Genomic DNA, 26,298 nt, shown 5'->3' with positions numbered 1-26,298 from the left:
CCTCTTCTCACATTTAAGACATTTTCTCGCTGGCGGTTTCGTCGCTCAGGCCTGTTTGAGGGGCTGATCCCCAAATTCAGGCTCTAAACAACCTGTTGAAAGAAGCAGCGCAAATCCCAGGTAACCATGGAGACTGTGGCGTGGTGAGAGCCCCGCGCAGGCGCGTTACATCCCAGGCCCGCCCGCCGGTCCCTCCTCTCGGCCTCAGACTCCACCGGCTGGTGAGGAGCCCCGGGCGTGGGCCGTGGGCCACGGGTAGGGGCGGAGAGGGCCCGGGCTGGGCGCCTGCGCAGACGCCGGGCCGCTGGTGTGATCGAGCTCACGTAGCGAGGGTTGCAGTCGCCTCCTCCTCAGCGCAGCCGTCGCAGTCTCGAGGTTATAAAAGGGCTAACTGGCTCCCTCTGCTGCCGAGTCGCGCCGCCAGCGGGCTGAGGGAAAGGAGTAGGTAGCCGGCCGGGTGCAGGCGACCGGGTGCTGAAGAACGCGCAGCTCTCGCGTGCCACTTCCCAGGTGAGACGTTCCCCCGACCTTGGGGACTGAGGCTGCAGTCCTTGGGCAGCCGTGGCCCTTCTCGAATGGCTCTGCTGGTCTGGTCCCTGCCCCCTCTCGTGGTATGGCTCGGGGGCGGGGGGGGGGTGCTCCCCAGTTTACTACTGTTGCCTCAGTTCCTTTTCCTTTGGAGACTCGCCTTGAGCCCCTTTTCCTCTGGGAGCCCCAGAGGCCCTTTAGCAGTCCTCCGTGCTCCTCTTGCCACCGCCTCGCAGGTTGGCGCCCCCGGTCGTTGGGGCTGCGGCAGCCTCAGTCTCCGCCCCGGGGACCAGGACTTTCTTGAATATTCCTTCCTGGGGAGGAATCACCCTGTTGAGTTTTCCAAGCGCCTCGCCTACGTGAGTCCCTCCCGTCAAAACTGAGGGGTTTGCAAGGGTTTTCGGCCTCCACAGCCGCAGATGGTTATCATGTGGCAACAGAGAGCGGTTTTTAAAGCTTAGACCTGACGCTGAAGCGCTCGAGCATTTTTATTCTGCCGGAGTCGTGGGGTCTGGGAAGCGGACCTACCCGAGAAAGTTCAGGTTTAACTCATCTGTTGCGCGCCGCGGGCTGATTGAGCAGCTGGAGGTAGCCCCGGGCGGCGAGTTTCCGGCAGCTAGGTTGAGGAAGTCGGCTGTCAGATCGTCCAGTGAACTGGGAAGCTAGTCTTCTTCCTTCCTTCTTCTGCCCCCAAAATTTTTTAAAGGCACATGAGCTTCTCCCCTCCCCCCCTCTCTCAGCCGAATTTGCAGCTTTTAAAAGTCCACATCAGTAAATCAAATTCTGTGGCTCTGTGAGAAGTTTGAGTTGAGTTACATGGATGGCCCGCAGCTGCATGTTTTTAAGGGGTGGGGGGAATGGTTTCATAAGACCATTTCTTCTAAATAATCGAATATATTAAATGCAGTCAGGTCGTAGACGCTAATAACTTAGGCGTTCCGAATAGAACGGACAGGACTTGGAATTTTGCACTGTTTGCTTTAAGAAAGGGATGAAGCAGAAGCTGGATCTCCTTTTAGGAAATTGATCTGAAAGGCCAAAGAGGCTTGCCAGTTTCAACTTAACTGTTTCTGGTTTCTCTTGAGAGCTGTGGCTCTTGGACTTTCCCTTGGAATGCACTCTGAAGGAATGGAATAGCCACTACTGAGCGGGGGAAGGGAAAAGACGTGGCAGCGGTGTTCTTTCATCAACTTTTGCCTCTTCTTCTCTTTTCTTTTTTTAATAGGTTCTGGCAAGAAACGTATTTCCCCTTTTAGATTTATATGTAGCTTATGAATGAGGCTAGTCTTTTCCTAAAATAATCTGATGAAATATTCAAGTCTTCATAGCGGGAATACTGGAATTTAATTTATGAAACACTTAAAAGGGATTTTTCTGATCAAATATCTATGGAAAAAACGGATATGATAAGCAAGAAATATTTAAGAAGCTGAAAGTGAACAGCCTTGAATAAGGGTTTTTCCCTTGATTTAAAATTTAAGTAGACATTCAGTGATTTTTTTTTTAAACTTTGACTTTTAGCCTGTGAATGTAATTCCTAATCTTAATGATGAACTTCATATTTTACCTTTCCCCCTCCCCCCCCGCCCCATGGGAAGCGTAAGTTTTATTACTTACCTTAAAACGTTTTTATTTATTTGTGGCTGTGCTGGCTCTCCCTTTCTGCCCATGGGCTTTTTTTTTTTTTTTTTTAATGGGCTTTCTTTAGTTGTGGTGAGCAAGGACTACTCTCTAGTTGTCAGTACACAGGCTTTTTATAGCGGTGGCTTCTCTTGTAGAGCCCAGGGCTCTGCAGGGGTTTGAGTAGTTTGGCACGGGGGCCCAGTAGTTGTGGCACATGGGCTTAGTTACTCCTCCACATGTGAGATCTTTCCAGACCGGGGATCAAATCCGCGTCCCCTGCGTTGGTAATCAGATTCTCAACTACTGGACCACCAGGGAAGTCCTGTTACTTAGCTTTGAAAGTCCTGTCGGTTTTGGTTTTAGTACATTATGCCTTAAGTCCTGTCAGTATTTTAGATGGCTGATGGCAAATGATTCTTATAGATTTAACATAGTTACTAAGAAAAGGACTACTTTGTGTCTTTAGGTGAAGAATGCTATTTCCTTTGACAATGAGTTTTATTTTGAAGTACTGGAAATCAAGGATTTTGATAAGTGGATAATTATATTTGCCATTTTGGTAATTAAAATAGTGAAAAAAATGAAAATGTACTTTTAATTATTGCAGAAAAAATTAGTGTAAAAGACTAATGAAAAAAAGAGCTGTGTATACCAGAGTAGTGCAGGTTGTTGCAGGTGAATCTTGGCTTTTTGGTAAGGAGATGTTAACCTTTTCTATTACCTCGGAGTGGGTTGTATTCTGACAAGCAGTATCTTTCATAGGGCAGATAGGTTTGAGCTCCTGCTTTTATTTCATGGATGCAGCCTAAAGCTTGTGAGCCTTCACTTTTGTGAATGGAATGCCCTATTTTACTTAGCAGTTATCAACTGGGAGAAATATAATTACATCACTTAGATTTGAAAAGTGTCCCTGTGGGATTCTCATAGTAGTAGTTCTCAACCTATTTTGTGGTCGTGAAGTCCATTGGAAATCTGATAGAAGGTGTGGACTCTGGGTCTGAAAATGCAAGTACACATATCAGTGTGGAATTTTAATTACCATTTACAGAAATTCTCTCCCTCCATAAGTGCATCTGTAAATTCTAAAAACCCTAACCCTGTTAAGAACTAAAAAGTAAAAAGAGATACAGAATAAAGGCATCTCGGTATCTTGAGAAAGGATTTCTTGAATATTTTTGAAAATAGATCTAGGCTTTTATGTCTGACTGGCCTTGACTGTATAGATTACTCTAATAAACCTTGGCTAAAAGAGTTTTTAGGGCTTCCTGGATGGCTCAATGGTAAAGAATCCGACTGCAGTGCAGGAGACAGGGGTTCATTTCCTGGGTTGGGAATGATACCCTGGAGGAGGAAATGGCAACCCGCTCCAGTATTCTGGCCTGAGAAATTCCCTGGACAGAGGAGCCTGGTGGGCTACAGTCCGAAGGGTCACGAAAAGTCTGACATGACTGAACAACTGTGCAGAGAAGAGTTTTAGCAAAGTGAATAAGTTGGTTGGAGAATTGTTGAATTGCTTAATTGCCTAGATAATTATACATCATGTCGGCCTCCCCTCACCCCCTTAAATATTATAACATATCTTTGGTTCTGCTCTAAAAGTGGAAAATGCTTGAAGGTAAATAAAAGTGAATTGCATAGACCTTTGGCATTACACTTTATTGCTCTTCTTACAGTGAGATCTTGAATCTTTTAAAAAATATTTATGTATTTGACTGCACCAGGTCTTCATTGTACCATGCAAACTCTTAGTTGTGGTATGTGGGATCTAGTTCCCTGACCACGGATGGAACCCAGTGGGCCCCCTGCATTGGGAGCTTGGAGTCTTAGCCACTGGACCACCAGGGAAGTCCTAAGATCTTGAATCTTACAGTTACATTATAAGGTGCGAGTGTGTGTATGTATAGTAAATGAATATATGACAGAACTCAAATAAAGTGCGTATGTGGTTTTGTGAAAGCTTCATTAGTTAAAGCTTTGTTTATGTTTCTACTCAATAAAATTTATTTGAATAAATTAAAGCTATTCTCTCAGTTTTTTCTAGCCAAATAATTGTGCTTCAGTAAAAACTAATGAAACTCAAAAGATTTCATTACATTTACTCCAACAGTTTTGAACTTGATATAATTAAAAACATTCCTTTTCCTGATGTTGTTTGAATGATCAGTGTGACTATTAGTACATTTGGTTGTGCAGTGACAAAAGCAATAAAGTATAGAGATTCATGGTTCTTATATCGTTGTCATCAGTGAGCCTGGACTTCTTAAACTTCCTGCTTAGTGTGTTATATAAATGTCCATGTTTAGTGTCCATGTTTTGGTTTGCATATTTTTCATTTATATAGTGATATTATATCAAGTTAATATACTCAGTCTTTTTTTCTTGTTGGGCACTTGAGTTATTTCTTCATTGTAAATATTGTGAAGAGAAGCCTGAAATTTAGTGGTTTATTTTATTTAGCAAAACCTTAACTAGTTTTCTTTCTACCTGTACTTTTTTTTATTTTGGAAAAGAAACACATGACAGTAAAAATTCTTATACCAGTAATTTTTTCTTCCCACTAAGAATTTTTTAGGGGATTGAATTGGGCTTTTTAAATCAGATTAAAGATTTTTAATCAATCTGATAACAACTAAAGGACTTTCAGTTCAGTCACTCAGTCGTGTCCCACTGAGACCCCTCAAATAGTATGTACTTGTGGTGGGGGGAGAATGTCTGGTTTCTTAAACTCAGTATTAGTGCTTTGAAATTCATCCATATTGTTATGTGTTCGTGTCTTTTTATTGTTGGGTAATGTTATATTGTATGGATATACTGCAAAACTTTGTTTTTGTCCATGTTCTAATTGACGGCCATTTGGGTGGTTTTCAGCTTTTAACTATTATAAATAAAGCTACTGTGAGCATTCACATATAAGTCTTTGGAGGAATATATACTTTCTTTTCTCTTGCATAAATGTCTAAGAGTGGAATAGCTGCATATGTGATAGGGAAATATTTTTTCCCAGATTGTGGCTTGTTTTAATTCTTTTAACAGTATGTTTCAAAGGGCAGCAACTGGCTCTAATCATGGACAGAGTGTCTGTGCAGAAAATCTTTTTCTGTTCAGAAAGATTTAAAAAAAAAAACCTCTATATCTAATAAGTGAATTCTGCAAGGTTGAAAGATAGAAAGTCAATATATAACAATCAGTTGTATTTCTATATAACAGCAAAGGACAACTGGAAAGAAAAATTTTAAAGTACCATCTCAATGGCACCAGAACTTATAAAATATTTAATATTAGCTTTACAAGACATGTGCAAGATTTGTATAATGAAAATTATAAGATACTAATGGAAGAAACCAAAGAAGACCTACATAAGTGGAGAGAGACACCATATTCATGTATTGGAAGAGTTAATATTGTTAAGGTAACTGTTTGTCCTGAGCTCATCTACAGAGTCAGTGCAATTCCAGCCAGATCTCAGGAGGAGAGGATTTCTTATAGAAAGAAATAAGCTGATTCTAAAATTGATATGGGAAAACAAAGGAACTAGAAGAAGGTAAAACAATTTTGAAAAAGACAAAAAAGTTGAAAAACTTGTGATTTCAACTTATTATATTACTGCAATACTCAAGAGTAAAGATAGAGAAAAGACAAACTTACAGATCAATGGAACAAAATAGAGAATTCAGACATGCAAAATGGTCAGTTTGTTTTGATGAGGGTATTAAGGCAATTAAGTAGAGAAAGGATAATCTGGAATTGTTGGATGTTCATATATAAAAAACTCCGTCTTATTTGGGCATCTAATATCCTCTGTTGGACACTGGGCAGCCCCTTGCTCAGGAATTCGTATAAATGTTGGAACAGATGACAGAAAGGCGCCAATGGATATGAAATAGGAAATAAGGTTTACTCACGGAGTCAACTGCAAAAGGATTCCTTAAGGAGAGGTCTTAGGTTTAGTCCAGACTGAAGCCAAAATGAAGGAGGGTGGTTGAGTTTAATTTTCATTGTGACTAGGAGTGTGATAGTTCCCATGTGTGGGATTTTCATGGTTTTAGCTTCCCATTGATAGTGGAGAGAATGGACAGGCTTTCCTACTAACTTATCCAGATGTGGGGCAAAGGGAGAGGGAAGTGGGCTTTAAGGCAGTTAACCTTCAAACATCAAAATAGAAAATTTTTCTTTATTATAGCCTCAGCGCAAAAATTCCCCACTTTTGCCAGTCTATGCAAAAACTGGTTCAAAATGGTTCATAGATCTCAAAATAAGACCTAAAGCAGAAAATAACTTGAAGAAAATGTAAGACAATCTTTTGGACCTTAGATTGAGCAAAGTTGTTTTTTTTTTTTTTTAATCAGCAAAAAAGTTAAACACCAAAAGCATGACCCATAAATGAATAAATCAGTACTACGTTCAACTTCATCAAAATTAAGAACTTATGCTGTCTGAAAGAGTGTTATGAGAGTGAAAAGAGAAGTCCCAGACTGGGAGTTAATGTTTTCCTATCACATATCTAACAAAAAACTTGTATCTACAGAACTCACAAAATTCAATAGTAAGTGAACAACCTAATTAAAAATTTGACAAAGGATTTAAGTAGAAACTTTACCAAAAAAAGAATATGGAGAGCAAGTAAATATACCAAAAGATATTAAACATCGTTGATAATGAAGAATTTTAAGTTAAAACCACAATGAGAAACCAGTAGTGAGAAAGTTAAGACATTAAGAAAAATGAAGGAAGAAAGGAAAAATAAAAAAACAATACCAAATGCTGATGAGACCATGCAGCAGTTGGTGCTTTCATTTGTTGACACGGGCAATGAAAATAGTATAGCAACCTTAACATTTGGCAGTTTTTTATGAAGGTAAACATATAAATGGTTGGGCTTCTCTGGTGGCTTAACTGGTAAAGAATCTGCCTGCAATGTGGGAGACTAGGTTCGATCTCTAGGTTAGGAAGATCCCCTGGAGAAGGGAATGGCAGCCCACTGCAGTATCCTTGCCTGCAAAATCCCATGGACAGAGGAACCTGTCAGGCTACAGTCCATGGGATCACAAAAGAGTTGGCCATGACTTAGCGACTAAACCACTAAACCACCACCACTATATATGCTTACCATAGAATCTAGCATTCCTACTCCCAGATTTACCTAGTGAAATCAGAGTTTATGTCGATTTTTTAAAATAATTTTATTCATTGATTTTATTTTTGGCTATGCTGGGTCTTTGCTTTGGGCAGGCTTACTCTGGTTGCTGTGAGCAGGGGCTACCCTCTAGTTGCAGTGTGTGGTTTTCTAATTGCCGTGGCTTCTCTTGTTGCTTAGTTGCTCTGCAGCAGGTTTGATCTCGGACTAGGGATCAGACCTCCACCCCCTACGTTGGCAGGCAGATTCTTTTTTTTTTTTTCTTTTTTCTTTTATTTATTTATTTTTTTTATTAGTTGGAGGCTAATTACTTCACAACATTTCAGTGGGTTTTGTCATACATTGATATGAATCAGCCATAGATTTACACGTATTCCCCATCCCGATCCCCCCTCCCACCTCCCTCTCCACCCGATTCCTCTGGGTCTTCCCAGTGCACCAGGCCCGAGCACTTGTCTCATGCATCCCACCTGGGCTGGTGATCTGTTTCACCATAGATAGTATACCTGCTGTTCTTTTGAAACATCCCACCCTCACCTTCTCCCACAGAGTTCAAAAGTCTGTTCTGTATTTCTGTGTCTCTTTTTCTGTTTTGCATATAGGGTTATCATTACCATCTTTCTAGATTCCATATATATGTGTTAGTATGCTGTAATGTTCTTTATCTTTCTGGCTTACTTCACTGTGTATAAGGGGCTCCAGTTTCATCCATCTCATTAGGACTGATTCAAATGAATTCTTTTTAACGGCTGAGTAATATTCCGTGGTGTATATGTACCACAGCTTCCTTATCCATTCATCTGCTGATGGGCATCTAGGTTGCTTCCATGTCCTGGCTATTATAAACAGTGCTGCGATGAACATTGGGGTGCACGTGTCCCTTTCAGATCTGGTTTCCTCAGTGTGTATGCCCAGGAGTGGGATTGCTGGGTTATATGGCAGTTCTATTTCCAGTTTTTTAAGAAATCTCCACACTGTTTTCCATAGTGGCTGTACTAGTTTGCATTCCCACCAACAGTGTAAGAGGGTTCCCTTTTCTCCACACCCTCTCCAGCATTTATTGCTCTTAGACTTTTGGATAGCAGCCATCCTGACTGGCGTGTAATGGTACCTCATTGTGGTTTTGATTTGCATTTCTCTGATAATGAGTGATGTTGAGCAAGTTTTCATGTGTTTGTTAGCCATCTGTATGTCTTCTTTGGAGAAATGTCTGTTTAGTTCTTTGGCCCATTTTTTGATTGGGTCATTTATTTTTCTGGAATTGAGCTTCAGGAGTTGCTTGTATATTTTTGAGATTAATCCTTTGTCTGTTTCTTCATTTGCTATTATTTTCTCCCAATCTGAGGGCTGTCTTTTCACCTTACTTATAGTTTCCTTTGTAGTGCAAAAGCTTTTAAGTTTCATTAGGTCCCATTTGTTTAGTTTTGCTTTTATTTCCAACATTCTGGGAGGTGGGTCATAGAGGATCTTGCTGTGATTTATGTCAGAGAGTGTTTTGCCTATGTTCTCCTCTAGGAGTTTTATAGTTTCTGGTCTTACATTTAGATCTTTAATCCATTTTGAGTTTATTTTTGTGTGTGGTGTTAGAAAGTGTTCTAGTTTCATTCTTTTACAAGTGGTTGACCAGTTTTCCCAGCACCACTTGTTAAAGAGGTTGTCTTTTTTCCATTGTATATCCTTGCCTCCTTTGTCAAAGATAAGGTGTCCATAGGTTCGTGGATTTATCTCTGGGCTTTCTATTCTGTTCCATTGATCTATATTTCTGTCTTTGTGCTAGTACCATACTGTCTTGATGACTGTGGCTTTGTAGTAGAGTCTGAAGTCAGGCAGGTTGATTCCTCCAGTTCCATTCTTCTTTCTCAAGATTACTTTGGCTATTCGAGGTTTTTTGTATTTCCATACAAATTGTGAAATTATTTGGTCTAGTTCTGTGAAAAATACTGTTGGTAGCTTGATAGGGATTGCATTGAATCTATAGATTGCTTTGGGTACAATAGCCATTTTGACAATATTGATTCTTCCAATCCATGAACACAGTATGTTTCTCCATCTGTTGGCAGGCAGATTCTTATCCACTGTACCACCAAGGAAGTTCTTGATTTCTTATTTTTTAAACAGCTTTATTGAGATATAATTCACATACCATATAATTTACCTCTTCAAGTGTACAATTCATGGTTTTTAATACATCTACAGAGTTGTGTAACCATTATGACAATCAATTTTAATCCTTTTTAAAATAAATCACTCCAAAAAGAAACCCCAGATCTATTAGCAGTCACTCTCCTCTCCCTCCCCCAGCTCTAGGCAATCACTAATATGCTTTTTATGTCTGTAGATTTTTTTCATGTAACATAATGTTTTCGAGGTTTATTTGTGTTGTAGCATGTATCAGTACTTCATTTCCTTCTATGGGCAAATAAGATTCCATTGTATGGTTATATCAAATTTTGTTTATTCAGTCATCATTTGGACATTGGGTTGTTTCCACCTTTTTGCAATTATTAACAATGCTGCTATGAACATTTCTGTACAAATATTTCTGTGGATATGTGCTTTCATTTGGTTTGGGTATAGACCTAGTAGTGGACTTGTTGGGTCATATGGTAACTCCACGTTTAACTTTTTTAGGAACTGAAAAACTGTTTTCCAAAGTAGCCACACCATTTTACATTCCTATCAGCAATTTATGAGTATTCCAGTTTCTTCATATCCTTGTCAATACTTACTCTATTACTATAGCTGTCCTAGGGGCTGTGAAGTGGTATCTCATAGTGGTATTTCATTTACATTTCCATAATGACATAACAGAACCTTGTGTGCACCAGGACCCGGGAGAAAGGAGCAGTGACCCCACAAGAGACTGACCCAGACTTGCCCAGAGTGTCCAGGAGTCTCCAGCCAAGGCATGGGTCAGTGGTGGCCTGCTGCAGGGTTGGGGGCACTGAGTGTAGCAGTACATGCATGGGATCTTTTGAGGGAGGTTGCCATTATCTTCATTACCTCCACCATAGTTTGGCCCCAGGTAAATACCAGGAAGGGAACACAGCTCTACCCATCAACAGAAAATTGTTAAAGATTTACTAAGCATAACCCCGTGCATCAGAACAAGACCCAATTTCCCCCTCAGTCAGTCTCTCCCATCAGGAAACTTCCATAAGCCTCTTATCCTTCTCCATCAGAGGGCAGACAGATTGAAAACCACAATCATAGAAAACTAACCAATCTGATCACATGGATCACAGCCTTGTCTAACTCAATGAAACTATGAGCCATGCTGTGTAGGGCCACCCAAGATGGACGGGTCATGGTGGAGAGTTCTGACAAAATGTGGTCCACTGAAGAAGGGAATGGCAAACCACTTCAGTATTCTTGCTTTGAGAACCCCATGAACAGTATGAAAAGGCAAAAAGATAGGACGCTAAAAGGTGAACTCCCCAGGTTGGTAAGTGTCCAATATGCTACTGGAGATCAGCAGAGATATAACTCCAGAAAGAATGAAGAGATGGAGCCAAAGCAAAAACAACACCCAATTGTGGATGTGACTGGTGATAGAAGCAAAGTCCAATTCCATAAAGAGCAATATTGCATAGGAACCTGGAATGTTAGGTCCATGAATCAAGGCAAATTGGAAGTGGTCAAACAGGAGATGGCAAGAGTGAATGTCAGCATTTTAGGAGTTAGCAAACTTAAATGGACCAGAGTGGGTGAATTTAACTCAGATGACCATTATATTGACTACTGTGGGCAAGAATCCTTTAGAAGAAATGGAGTAGCCATCATAGTCAACAAAAGAGTCCAAAATGCAGTACTTGGGTGCAATTTCAAAAATGACAGAATGATCTCTGTTCATTTCCAAGGCAAGCCATTCAGTATCACAGTAATCCAAGTCTATTCCCTGGCCAGTAATGCTGAAGAAGCTGAAGTTGAATGACTCTATGAAGACCTACAAGACCTTCTAGAACTAACACCCCCAAAAGATGTCCTTTTCATTATAGAAGACTGGAATGCAAAAGTAGGAAGTGAAGAGATACCTGGAGTAACAGGGAAATTAGGCTTTGGAGTACAGAATGAAGCAGGGCAAAGGCTAATAGAGTTTTTCTAAAAGAATGCACTGGTCATAGCGAATACCCTCTTCTAACATCACAAGAGAAGACGTTACACATGGACACCACCAGATGGCCAACACTGAAATCAGATTGATTATATTCTTTGCAGCCAAAGATGGAGAAGCTCTATACAGTCAGCAAAAACAAGACGAGGAGCTGACTGTGTCTCAGATCATGAACTCCTTCTTGCCAAATTCAGACTTAAAGTGAAGAAAGTAGGGAAAACCACTAGACCATTCAGGTATGACCAAAATCAAAACCTTTACAGTTATACAGTGGAAGTGAGAAATAGATTCAAGGGATTAGATCTGATAGACAAGAGTACCTGAAGAACTATGGACGGAGGTTCATGACATTGTACAGGAGACATGGAGCAAGACCATCCCCAAGAAAAAGAAATGCAAAAAAGCAAAATGGCTGTCTGAGGAGGCCTTACAAATAGCTGTGAGAAGAGGAGCGAAAAGCAAAGGAGAAAAGGAAAGATATACCTATTTGAATGTAGAGTTCCAAAGAATAGCAAGGAGAGATAAGAAAGCCTTCCTCAGTGTTCAATGCAGAGAAATAGAAGAAAACAATAGAATGGGAAAGACTAGAGATCTCTGTAAGAAAATTAGAGATATCAAGGGAACATTTCATGCAAAGATGGGTTCGATAAAGGACAGAAATGGTATGGACCTAACAGAAGCAGAAAATATTGAGAAGAGGTGGCAAGAATACACAGAAGAACTATACAAAAAAGATCTTCACCATCCAGATAATCATGATGATGTGATCACTCACCTAGAGCCAGACATCCTGGAGTGCAAAGTCAAGTGGGCCTTGTAAGCATCACTATGAACAAAGCTAGTGGAAGTGATGGAATTCCAATTGGGTTATTTCCAATCCTAAAAGATGATGTTGTGAAAGTGCTGCCCTCAATATGCCAGCAAATTTGGAAAACTCAGCAGTGGCCACAGGACTGGAAAAGGTCAGTTTTCATTTCAATCCCAAAGAAAGGCAATGCCAAAGAATGCTGAAACTACTGCACAATTGCACTCATCTCACATGCTGGTAAAGTGATACTCAAAATTCTCCAAGCCAGGCTTCAACAGTATGTGAACCATGAACTTCTAGATATTCAAACTGGATTTAGAACAGGCAGAGGACCCAGAAATCAAGTTGCCAACATCTGTTGGATCATCAAAAAAGCAAGAGAATTCCAGAAAAACATCTACTTCTGCTTTATTGACTATGCCAAAGCCTTTGACTGTGTGGATCACAACAAACTGGAAAATTCTGAAAGAGATGGGAATACCAGACCCACTGACCTGCCTCCTGAGACATCTGTATGAAGATCAGGAAGCTACAGTTAGAACTGGACATTGAATGACAGACTGGTTCCAAATCAGGAAAGGAGTGTGTAATGGCTGTATATTGTCACCCTGCTTATTTAACTTATATGCAGAGTACATCATGAGAAATGCTGGGCTGGAGGAAGCACAAGCTGGAATCAAGATTGCTGGGAGAAATATCAATAACCTCAGATATGCAGATGATACCACCCTTATGGCAGAAAGTGAAGAAGAACTAAAGAGCCTCTTGATGAAAGTGAAAGAGGAGAGTGAAAAAGTTGGCTTAAAGCTCAGCATTCAGAAAACTAATCATGTCATCTGGCTCCATCACTTCATGGCAAATAGATGGGGAAACAATGGAAACAGTGACAGACTTAATTTTTTGGGGCTGCAAAATCACTGCAGATCGTGATTGCAGCCATGAAATTAAACGACACTTACTCCTTGGAAGGAAAGTTATGACCAACCTAGACAGCATAAAAAAAGACAGCGACCTTATTTTGCCAACAAAGGTCCATCTAGGCAAGGCTATATGATTTTTCCAGTAGTTATGTATGGATGTGAGAGTTGGACTATAAAGAAAGCTGAGTGCCAAAGAATTGATGCTTTTGAACTGTGGTGTTGGAGAAGACTCTTGAGAATCCCTTGGACTGCAAGGAGATTGAACCAGTCCATCCTAAAGGAGATAATTCCTGGGTGTTCATTGGAAGGACTGATGCTGAAGCTGAAACTCCAGTACTTTGGCCACCTCATGTGAAGAGTTAACTCATTAGAAAAGACCCTGATGCTGGGAGGGATTGGGGGCAGGAGGAGAAGGGGACAACAGAGGATGAGATGGGTGGATGGCATCACCGACTCAATGGGCATGAGTTTGAGTAAACTCCGGGAGCTTGTGATGGATAGGGAGGCCTGGCTTACTGTGACTCATGGGGTCGCAAAGAGTCGGATACGACTGAGCAACTGAACTGATTCATTGGAAGGACTGATGTTGAAGCTGAAACTCCATTACTTTGGCCACCTGATGTGAAGAACTGAGTCATCTGAAAAGACCCTGATGCTGGGAAAGATTGAAGGCAGGAGGAGAAGGGGGCAACAGAGGACGAAATGTTTGGATGGTATCACCGACTTGATGGACGTGAGTTTGAGTAAACTCTGGGAGTTGGTGATGGACAGGGAGGCCTGGCGTGCTGCAGTCCATAGAGTCACAAAGAGTTGGACATGACTAAGCCACTGAATGACTATTGATGTTGAGTTTTTTCAGGTATTTATTGGCCATTTGTAGCTTCTTTGGAGAAATGTCTCTTCAAATCCTTTTCTAATTTAAAAAGTGGATTATTTGTAATTATTCAGTTCTAAGAGTTCTGTATACTAGGTATTAAACTTTTGTTAGAGATATGATTTATAATTTTTTTTAACCATTCTTTTGGTTGTCTTTTCACTTTCCTGAAGGATCAAAGTTTTAAATTTTGATGAAGTCCAACTTAATTTTTTCGTTGGCTTCTTGTGTTTATGTGTCATATCTAATAAATTATTGTCTAGATATTAATGTTCAAGTGCTTAATCAAGGTTATGAAGATTTACACCTCTATTTTCCCCAAGAGGTTTATAGTTTTAAAGATAATCTTGGATACATTTTGAGTTAACTTTAGGGTCAATATAAAGTTTTCTTAAGTTTATTCCCAGGTAATTAACATATTGCTTGCTGTTGCTTCTGGTGATTGGTTCTTGTTTGTATGGAAAGGTCCTTTTCTAAAGGGAATGCTGCTTTTTTGTAAATGGTAATTTTTCAAGTAGTATAGTTTGCTTTAAAAAAAAATATCAAGACCACCCAGAGGGATAGGGTGGGAGGGATTTGAGAGGGGGGGTTCAGGATGGGGGAACACTTGTGCACCCATGACTGATTTGTGTCGATGTATGGCAAAAATCACAATATTGTAAAGTAATTATCCTCCAATTAAAATAAATTAATTAAAAAAATCAATCTTTAAGGAAGTTTCATTGAAAGCACTTCTTTTGGAATAGTTTGCTTTGCCACATGTTCCTTGTTGTTTTACTGGCTGTGCCGTGTCTGACTCTTTTGCAAACCATGGACTGTAGCCCGCCAGTTTCCCTTGTCCATGGGATTTCCTAGGCAAGAGTACTGGAGTGGATTGCCATATCCTCCTCCAGCGGATCTTTCCCACCCTGGGATAAAATGCCAGTCTCCAGCATTGGCAGGTGGATTCTTTACCACTGAGCTACCTGGGAAACCCACATATTCCTTGTTTAATAAATCTAAAATGTGTATTGTACAAGGTTTTATTTTCCACTTGTATCCTAAGGGTGGCAAAGACACTGATAAGTTGCCTTATCAAGATTTTTTCTGTAAATCAGATATACGTATGATTTATTTTTGAGCAGAAGGGATTGATGGTGGTATTATGCCCTAGTAGAGGTATGGAGTTGCTCATTTGAATTTTACTAGCCCTGTGATTTGACTTGATTATTCACTTCAGTGCTACTTTGACTTCATTTTTTAGCTTGCATATTTATTTATAGAAATACAAATTTTCTGTTAAAAATGTTTATTAAAATGCAGAAATGAGTAAAGAGAATTGACTGTGATTCCCTCAGACAATTGTTAACATTTTTTGAATTCTTTTAATTACTGTATAAAGTTTTAAGCTTTTTACATGTATATCCAAGTATATTCTTTAAACTTAGAAATTAGGCTTTAAACTTTCTCATGTTTATATTTAACACTCTCTAAACTAGAAAACAAAATTAAGGGTTTAAAAGTTTAAATTTCTAAAGAATTGCTATGTTTTATATTATTGCTGTTTTTAATATCCTAATCAATATTTATTGATATTCATGTTATGAAACACATAGTTTCACTAACAAAGAGAAGTTATTGCAAATTTGTCAGATGAGAACTATATAGACTATGTTAATATTTGGAAATACCAGCATTTTTAATAAGCCACAAGGAGAGCATGTATAATTTAATGTTTACTTCTTTTACTTCTTCCTTTCCACTACCTCTGTCCACTTTTTTCTCCCACTCAAATTCCTAAATTATAAAGCCTGTGCATCTGTTTGCTAGTAGATTGGGCTTCTTGGTCCTTTTCACTGCCTTAGCCCAGGATTGAGGTTGCCTGGGCTCCCCACAATTCTCCAAGTCACCTCTTTTTCCATGTCCTTGGCGATACTCTTGGCAACAAATCCAGTTATTCTTGTGCTCTTGCCCCACATCTAAAAGTAACATTTCTTAAATGTCTTATAGGTGTCAGGCATTGTTCAAGGCACTTTCATCTGAAGTACTGCTGATTTTTTATTATTAGCTGGTGGTCAAGTTTGGCTCATATTAGATACCTTACCTTTTTGCTTATTCTGCTTCCTTTTAAAGGGACCACCAAATAAAAGTCAACATTACTGATGAAATTTTACTAAATTGCAGGACTCCTAGTCTTTTTTTTTTTTTTTTTTTAGGACTCCTAGTGTTATGGTAATTTTTGTTTTTTTCCTGTTCTGAGAAAAAGAATCCTGATACTTTATCCTATATTGGGAAACGTATGCATTGCTAACTAAAGTGTTTGAAATAATTGAGAGGTATATTGTACAATTTAAAATACACAGTTTAAAAATCAGTGAAGAATGGCACCATTTTAATTATAAATAAGATTTGTTTCTTTCTCAAACTTTCCCCTCAGCCTACATTTATTATTAAAATGTTTCTGGTTTAGGGGAACTTGACTTTCCTAGTTGAAATAGAAACTTTAAATATTGAGCTTAGCTTCAATTGTGAATCCAGTTTAAATATTTTTTTAAAATGGATTAAAATTGTATTTATTCTTAAACTTTGTATCTCACATATATTCATTGAATTTATAAAATTAAAAACATTTAAAAGATCATTGAAAAATATTGCTTTTTGGTGATAGAGAATAGAGAGGAGTAAATATATGAGAATTATTTACCTTTTTTAGTTTGCCTTAAAGAAACAGGGTTGATGAGTGAAAGAGTGTGTGTGTGTGTATGTGTGTGTGTATTTTAGATCTGATGTCAGATCTTATTTATTTGTCACTCTTGGAACATCTCATTTTTGACTGGACTCAGAAGTTCTCAGAGAGGACAGCCTCCATCTCTTGGTAATCCGTTATTGCCATTTTTTTTTTACTTCCTTCATTCTCTTGGCCAAAACTTTAGCATATTCTGCAGCCTCTTCCTTATTTTTCTTAGTACACTGTTTCTTCAGAGCAATAGGCCAGCATTTTTGCGTTGCAGAATACGTGAAGTAACATGATGCTGAATCTTGGGTGCTTTGGTAGTGGGTTCCTTACCTTCTTTGTTTAAGGGCTTTCTCACAATATATTGGTGGACATCTTCTTTAGAGAGGAGAGAAAGTATGTTAATTAGGACTCTGAGTTAAACAGAAATCTTAACTCATACTAGTCCATAATGGAATTTAAGAATTGTGGTGATACGAAGTTGTCTTAGCAACACAGGTCAGGAGTATGATTAAATTTCAAGAATAATTGGAACATCAGCATGTTTTCTTCTGTCTCTTGTCTGCCTTCCTCTCTGTGTATGTGCATCATTTTAGAATCTTTCTAGATAAGCTTCATTCACTTGGTCCCTAACTTTTCCCAAGCTCTGTTTATAAAATAGTTCAGACATTCGAAGAGTGCCTGCCACCTCTTTTCTCAGTTTCATCTTCAAATTTTCTGACAAAGAACTTTGAATGGCCACTTGGTCAGGGAGAAGTATCATGCTATACAACGTGACTGGTAAAACTATGGGAATGAATTAAAGGTGAACTGGGGCAGTTAAAAAGGTAGAAGGGGGCAATTTCCAGAAGAAAGAGTAGGGATGATTGAGGTGCCATGTAGGGAAAAACAAGTGTGTGTTTTTGAAGTGATCTTATCTTCAGATTACTTCTGACAGGGAAGACTGAGCTTTGGAAGAACCTCTGAAAGACAGCCTACATAGCACTTTCAGTTAAGGGCAGTATCTTGGTTTAGAGGTCCTCTCCAATCATATCCTAAACTGCTGTTCCATCGGAATGATGCCAAAGACTGGGCTCACTGCTCAAGTATAGAAAATTGTGGCAAAGAGGCTAGCATGACTTCTGGGTTTTTAATCGAAAAGTTGGATACCATTGAAGCACTAATCCCAGATTTTATGTATGTACCAGAGATACAGCTCACTCTCTTTGGGAGAAGAAGTATGACTGGGATTCTTAGAGTTAAGTTAAAGCAAATGGCAGTTGGCAGAGCGATTACAGGGAAGAACAGAAATATAAGTGGTTCTATTAGCAATCACTCTTAGTTGTCTTGGAAAATCCATCCTGCTTATATGAAAGAGACATTCTGTCTAGATGTATATACCACGTTGCAGTGGCCTGAATTAGCAGCTTGAATGTGTGTTGATCTTTTGCGCTGACCATAAAAACTGTCAGAAAGATTAAAGTCTAACACAGATGTCAGGAAAACCAACAGTTGAGTACGGAATTTGTATGAGGAAAAATAATCTTAAAGTTGGAACCCTCTAAAAGAAGGTTTGGAACAAGTTGTGGAAGATGTGGAGAGACTGTTAGAAGGAGCCCTGTGAAAAGTTTTTCATGTCAGAGAAAGATTAGCATATCAAGCATTCTTTAGTCTGCCTAATTTTTGAGTGATTTGTTTGGGAAAGACAGACTTGTTAATGTTGCATTTTTTTTTTTTTCTGGATGAAAAATTTTAGACCAAAAGGCTAATAGAATTATTTGCCAGATGCCCTGTTATAGTAATCCATTGAATAACATACAATTCAGTGAATCCTGATAACTCAGAGTCATATTTACAGTGTAGTAGAACTGTTTTAAAATCTATTCCCAGGTTTGGTTGATCTGTGAGTATGTGGGACTGGACTTTCCTAGAAGAAGGAATGTAGGAAAGTTTTGGATAAATAGTACACTTTGCATTTTATTTTTGTCCAGATCTACCAGAGAATATGTTTCCCAGGTTGTTGTTTCTTTATAGTTTTAAAAATATTTAAAATTATAAAAATTTTTTTAAATTTAAAAATATTCATGCATTTCAAAAATTAAATGTAATATATATATAGATTATTTATAGATTAATAAACACTCATGAAACTGCCATCCAACCAAGAACCAAAATATTGAGTAACTTATCCATACTGTTTCAGTAATAAATTTTATTCCTGTATAAATTTGTCTTTGTATCTGCCTCTTCTTTGTTTTTCTTTCCTTTCTTCCTTCCTCTTTTCTTCTTTTCAGTCTTTCTCTCATTGTGTCTTCTCTGGGATCTGAGATTTACCTTCTTTTGAAGAAGATTGCATCCTCTTTAACCCATTTAAATTCTATTTCAAGCTTGTTTGAGGATTTAGAACAGAAGGCATTTATGTCTTACTGTTTTTGATAAAACCCTAATGTCTAAACTGAACTGAATGTCTTTTGGGATGCTTTACTCTTAGTTGTACATAATGATTGCTTTGCACGCTGCTAAATTAAAAGACGCTTACTCCTTGGAAGGAAAGTTATGACCAACCTAGATAGCATATTAAAAAGCAGAGACATTACTTTGCCAACAAAGGTCCATCTAGTCAAGGCTATGGTTTTTGCAGTGGTCATGTATGGATGTGAGAGTTGGACTGTGAAGAAAGCTGAGCACTGAAAAATTGATGCTTTTGAACTATGGTGTTGGAGAAGACTCTTGAGAGTCCCTTGGACTGCAAGGAGATCCAACCAGTCCATCCTAAAGGAGATCAGTCCTGGGTGTTCATTGGAAGGACTGATGCTGAAGCTGAAACTCCAATACTTTGGCTACCTCATGCAAAGAGTTGACTCATTGGAAAAGACCCTGATGCTGGGAGGCATTGGGGGCAGGAGGAGAAGGGGACGACAGAGGATGAGATGGCTGGATGGCATCACTGACTCGATGGACATGAATTTGAGTGAACTCCGGGAGTTGGTGATGGACAGGGAGGCCTGGCGGGCTGTGATTCATGAGGTCGCAAAGAGTCGGACACGACTGAGTGACTGTACTGGATTAAACTGAACTGAAAAAAGGTGGTAATAAATGGAAATGAGACATCGTAAGTAAAGAAACCATTATGTTTTAAAAACCTCTGATTGATAAGGATATGCTTGCCTATAAACATGCCACTTAAGGTTTCTGAAAGAATGTGCATGAGGCATAGTATTCAGACAGATTAGAGAAACCATTCCCTAGAGTAATTAGAAATTCCGTGACATGTTCTAAAAAGTAAATTGAAGTAAAATATATTTTAAAGGCAGAGAGCACCTTTTGTATGATTTCAAGAGGTAGTCATATCCTGTGGTTCTCAAAGTGTGATCACCTGAGCAGCAGCGGCAGCATCACCTGAGAACTTGCATATATGATCTAGGTACTTCGACCTTTGGGTGACCTGATACAGCTAAAGTTTAGAACCACTGCTATGTAGGCTATCTTCATTTATATTAACTAGCTTAGGTTGGCATGGTAATTTGGAGTAATGCTGTGAGAGGGTCTGAATTTTCTATTGCAAGTGACAGAAATCCAGCTTAAACTAGTTTAAGAAAAAGGGAATTTACAGGCTCCCTCAGCTGAGTTGGAAGATTATTAGGGAAGTTCACAGGTTCAGAGCAGAAACTATAAGAATCAGGGTCATGGAGCTTGTAAAACTGCTTGTTTCTGCATAACTTTGTCATTTTTATAGGTTAGGTTCCTGTGTATGCTTGTCAGGTGGCGCAGATGGTCACAGGCAGCTCCAAATTCACGTCCTCCGAGCATAGCAATTCCAGAAAGAGCTGCTTTTTACCATTTCACAAGCCTACTCTTCAACAGTTAAATTCACAGGAATGAGGGTCAATGACTGACTTAGCCTGGGTCATAAGTCTATTTCTAAGAAAAAGGAGCATAGAAAAGTGTGCCACTACATTGTCAGGAGTGGCACACTTTTGGGTTGCTTTCAAATAAGCTTAACAATCTTTGAAGCAGGACAAGAAATCTAGAGGATTATAGAGTTAGAAAATGGAACATGCTCAAACATGTTAGCTACTTTATTGTATTAGAGTGGTTAACCACTTCATTAAAGGCTTACGGTGCCATAATATGGAAGTTGATGTTTTAGGTGTCTTATTTTGTATAGAGTTAATTTGTGTCATTATAAAAGCAAATATAATTAGAGAAGTGCAAATGAAAACTACAGTGAGGTACCATCTCACACTGGTCATAATGTCCATCATTAAAAAGTCTACAAATAGAAAATGCTGCAGAGGGTGTATTGAAAAGGGAGCCCTTCTACGCTGGTGGTGGGAATGTTGGTTGGTACAGCCACTGTGAAATACAGTGTGGCAGTTCCTCAGAAAACTAAAAACAGAATTGCCATATGATCCAGCAAACCCATTCCTGGGCATATACCCAGACAAAACTACAGTTCAAAAAGATACATGCACCCCTGTGTTCATAGCAGCATCATTCACAATAGCCAAAACATGGAAACATCCTAAATGTTCATTGCCAAATGAATGGATAATGGTGATGTGGTACCTATATAAAATAGCATATTATTCAGTTATGAAAAAGAATGGAAGGCCATTTGCAGCAACATGGATGCAACTAGAGATTATCATACTGTGAAATAACTCAGAAAGAGAAAGACAAATATCCTATGATATCACTTATATGTGGAATCTAAAATATGACCCTAGTAAGCCTATCTACAAAACAGAAAGAGACTCACAGACAGAACAAACTTGTGGCTGCCGAGGGGGAAAGGGTGTAAGGGGAGAGAAAGACGGGGAGTTTTGGATTAGCAGATGTAAACTGTTATATACAGGATGGTTAAACAACATGGTCCTACTCTGTAGCAGGGTACTGTATATACAGGGAACTATACTCAATATCCTGTGATAAACCATAATGGAAAAGAATATTTAAAAAAAAGAATGTATGTATATACCTGAGTCACTTTGCTGTAAGCAGAGACTTGCACATTGTAAAACAACTATACGTCAATAAAAAATTAAATAATAAGAACCTATTACATGAGGAAAAAGTAAGCCTTGAGTATAAAAGTAAATATACCCTGTGTTGTTGTTTAGTTGCTAAGTCGTGTCCAGCTCCTATGCGAGCTCATGGACAGTGGCCCACCTGGCTTCTCTGTCTGTGGGATGTCCCAGGCAAGAGTACTGGAGTGGGTTGCCATTTCCTTCTCCAGGGGTCTTCCTGACCCAGGGATCAAACTTGTGTCTCCTGTATTGATAGGTGGGTTCTTTACCACTGAACCACCAGGGATGCCTAAAAAATACACCTTTGACATCTGGAAAATACTGAGAAATAGGAAAAAAAAAAATCACCTAATATTCTGCTCTCCAGAGACAACTACATTTTGGTGAATTTCCTCTGCATATTTTCTTGTAAAGTTATGATCATATTATAATGTTAAGTTTTTGTTTTGATTAGTATTTATTTATAAATTTCTATCAGAGTATAGCAGAAACTTAATCATCATCTTCAGTATAGATTCCACCAGGGTTGTATAGTGTTTATTTTTTTTAAGATTTAATTTTTTAGAGCAGTTTTAGCTTCATAACAAAATTAAGGGGATGATATGGAAATGTCCCATGTACTCCCTGCTCCCCATATGTGTTGCCCCCCACCAGAATGGCATATTTTTTAAAATTAATGAATCTACATTGACACATCATAATTGCCCAAAGGCCATAGTTTAACATTACCCCTTCACTCTTAGTGAAATTCGAATGTCAAATTCTGTGAAACTGAACAAATATATAATGATATGTATTCATCATTATGATATTACACAGTATTTTTACTGCCCTAAAAATCCTCTGTGCTCCGTTTGTTCATTCCCCGTCATCTTCTAGCAACTACTAATCTTTTTATTCTCTTCATAGTTTTACCTCTTCCAGAATATCATATAGTTGAATTATACAGTATATAGCCTTTTCAGATTGACTTCTTTCACTTAGTAATATTTTTAATTCCTCTATGTTTTTTAATGGCTTGATAGCTCATTTCTTTTTTAGCATTGAATAATATTCTGTTGCCTAGATGTATCACAGTTTATCTGTTCATCTACTAAAGGACATCTTGGTTGCTTCCAAGTTTTGCCCATTATAAATAAAGTTGCTATAAAAATATCCATATGCAGGCTTTTGTGGACATAAATTTTCAACTCCTTTGAGTAAATACTAAACATAATTGCTGGATCATATGGTAAGAGAGTATTAAATTTTTTAAGAAACTGCCAAACTGTCTTCCAAATTGACTGTACCATTTTGCAATCCCACCAGCAATGAATGTTGTAGGATTGATGTTAGTTTTTAAATCTTGTTTTTCATTTGAATTTACAAGTAAGGAATATGTTCATTTTAAGTTTCTTGACATACAGCACTATCGTTAGGTATTTTAAATTTAGTTGTTAAATTTGTTTAATTGTTCATTTGATAGGCAAAAACTGGCTATCTTATTTCAACTTCTTGTGTCCTTGATTACTGATGAGTGAGTTTTTGTTTTGGTGGGTTTAGTTAACTATAGTTCCTCTTCTGTGGCTTTCTGGGTTCTTAACCCACTTATTGGGCTTCCCTGGTGGCTCAGATGGTAAACAATCTGCCTGCAATGCAGGAGACCTGAGTTCAATCCCTGGGTTGGGAAAATCCTCTTGGTAAGGGAACCCACTCCAGTATTCTGGCCTGGAGAATTCCATGGACAGAGGAGCCTGGTGGGCTACAGTCTGTGGGGTCGCAAAGAGTTGGATGTGACTGAGTGACTTTCACTTTCAGCCCACCTATCTGCTGATGTCTTGGGTTTTTTATTGATTTGTAGGAGTTCCTTAAATGAGCTCTGTTTTCTTTAGTTTCCTAGTTTATAGTTTAGTTTTTATTAAAAAATATATAAACCTAAATTATTTTGTGTATTTTAATTCCATCTGGCTTTTGATAGATTGTCTTATTTTTAAGTTTAAAAATTCTCTTTTCAGAGGTCCAGTAACTTTTGTTGTTTTGTTTTTTGTTGATTATGACTCTTTATTTCATCTAGAATAAAGACATTTTCAAGCTTTTTTGTTAATTTCTGTAGGTGTTTCTTGATTCATTGTGAGGTTTAAGGACAATGAAAGATGACAGAGAAACTTTACTGACAAAGTACATTTTAGCAATGAAAAAAATGATAACTTCTTATCTGACAGATCTAAACTTTCTCATCAGAGTTAATGTTTAGACAACATTTCTGGTTAGCCTTCTCTTGGTACAGCAAAAGCATTTGTATTTGCCGGAAATAACATTCATTTATGAAGAAATTATGGCAGAAATCTGTTTAAACAGTGAGAAAATTCTAGACTGTTCAGACAGCCCAGGATTTTGAAAAAAACTTGCGTGTTGGCAAGAGCACAGGAGAGGAAGTGTCTGCATCTGCCACATTCTAGAAGCCTTCCCAAAGAGTTACTGTGAGGCAGCCAAGAGAACAGTGCATTTCACTACTGTGTGGTTCTGGAGGAGGAAACTTAGGAGGACTTCCAGCATGTCAGCTTCTGTGGTGATCTATTTTTATTGATTCAAGTTAGGCGGAAAATGATGTGTGTGTGTGTGTGTGTGTGTGTGTGCACATGTGAGAGAGAGATTGGGAGTTTTCTAATGTGGCAAATGGTGTGTGTGTGTGTGTGAGTGTGATGTGGCAAATGGTGTGTGTGTGTGTGTGTGTGTGTGAGATAGGGAGTTTTCTAATGTGGACTTGAACCTGTTGCTTTCGGTGAAGTCTCTTGGGGAGAGTCAGAGGTGCCTGCACAAAGAGGAATAGGGTGACAAGTGAGAATAAGCAATGGGTGTCTGTTATTGGGGTAAACAGTATTGCAGGGTAACTTGTTTTCCTGTAAGGTAATAAAGAAGAACTTAAAAGTCCATGTTTATGTGGTAAAGAAGGAGCAGGAGAAGAGTGCTAACAGGGCCTTTGGGAAAGCAGGGTAAAATCTGGTTAGTTGAAAATCTGCATCTGCCATGAAGAATCCATTCCAGAAAAGAGACAGACAGAGGTGCTTTGCTGCCAGTTTTTTTTTTTTTTTTTTGCATGCTACAGCTGTGTACTGGGCTAAGGATTTTTTACATGGAACACAGTAGATAAGAGAAAAAACTCAACATTGGGTCCTTTGAGAGAGATTACTAGCCTAAATTGACAGCTTGCTGGCTTAAATACCACACTATTCACCTATTTAATGTTTATGATTGGTTGATTTTGAGTAGTTTCACAGTGTTCTTCAGCCATCAATCCCCACAGTATATTTTGGAACATATTCATCACCTCCAAATCTACAGCTTTTAATTGAACTTATTTTAAAATTTAAAGCCATTGTAGGGAAAAGATGGACCAAGTTAGGAATTAAGGGGATTAATCATGGCTTAGATCTAGATCACAAAGTAAACAATGAAAAAGTGTACTATTATCCAGTTAATCTAACTGTAGTAGTACCTAAAGAGAAAACAAACAGCATTTTTAAGCATGTATTATCATGGTGATAGCAAACATGTATATTTTTCTTTTAACATGAACTATCAAGTGAGTACTCTTCTATGAAAAATAAGATAGTAGCTCTTACTCAGTTATTAAGTCAGTTTACTGGAATTAACAATGTTCTATGGGCAGTCTTAAAGTCTGACTTAAACATTTTATTCACAGGGAAAATAGATTAGGAAATTTTCCTATCCTTCCTTTTTTTAAATAATGGCCATATTTCTCTTGTAGGTGTGTGAGCCTGTAAAATTAAACCTTTGAAGATGATCTGGTATATTTTAGTTGTAGGGATTCTACTTCCCCAGTCTTTGGCCCATCCAGGCTTTTTTACTTCTATTGGTAAGTCTTAATTATTTTGTCATTGTTTTTGTATTTAAAAATTTCCTTTTTTTCCTGCTTTTAAATCAATAAAAACAAATACATTGTATTCACAGGGACTGATACATTACTTCAGTCCCTACCCCTCTGAAAGTCTTTCTTTTAAAGTCATTTTTTTCCTTCATATTTAAATATTTAATTTTTTCTGATTGCCAAAACTTAGTAAAGCATACAAAAGAAAATTCTCTGGTAGAGTCTACCTGGCAAATCACTTAATGTATATACTTAGTCTTTTGTATTTTCCTATATGCGTACTCTGTATGTTTTAAAAGAGGTGTTTTCCTACATCCTGTTGACGAGTTTTACCCTTATGTGATTGTGGAGCTAAATAAAACACAAGCAAGTATATTTATGACACTTAATTCTGGGATGTAAAATGGTGAGTTTTCTCATCCTATTGGAGCTTCCCTAGTGGGAGGAGCCTGGTGGGCTGCCGTCTATAGGGCTGCACAGAGTCGGACACAACTGAAGTGACTTGGCAGCAGCAGAGGCTCAGACAGTAGAGGATCTGCCTGAAATACAGACCTGTGTTCGATCCCTGAGTCAGGAAGATCCCCTGGAGAAGGGAATGGCTACCCACTCCAGTGTTCTTGCCTGGAGAATCCCATGGACAGAGAAACCTGGTGAGCTACAGTCCATGTGGTCGCAGAGACACAATTGTGCAACTTTTTTCTCTCATC

The 26,298-nt window shown here is 38.5% G+C and overlaps 1 protein-coding gene across 3 annotated transcripts in view; it reads left to right on the top strand.

Moving 5' to 3' along the window:
- Positions 1–343: 343 nt before the first annotated feature.
- Positions 344–26,298, top strand: part of P4HA1 (prolyl 4-hydroxylase subunit alpha 1) — a 99,022-nt gene continuing 73,067 nt past the window's right edge. The window contains exons 1-2 of one of the 3 annotated variants that reach the window (XM_043925022.1): positions 344–510; positions 25,472–25,579. In XM_043925022.1, coding sequence (XP_043780957.1) covers positions 25,504–25,579 — 76 coding nt within the window. In that variant the 5' untranslated portion in view covers positions 344–510; positions 25,472–25,503. The remainder of the gene's footprint in view (positions 511–25,471; positions 25,580–26,298) is intronic. The other 2 variants (XM_043925021.1, XM_043925019.1) reach the window with 2 other exon arrangements.

The sequence above is a fragment of the Cervus elaphus genome, chromosome 15, assembly GCF_910594005.1.
Source record: "Cervus elaphus chromosome 15, mCerEla1.1, whole genome shotgun sequence".
In the NCBI taxonomy this organism is placed as follows: domain Eukaryota; kingdom Metazoa; phylum Chordata; class Mammalia; order Artiodactyla; family Cervidae; genus Cervus; species Cervus elaphus.
Note: the sequence above shows the minus strand (reverse complement) of the source record. Positions and strands in the feature narration are given on the sequence as shown.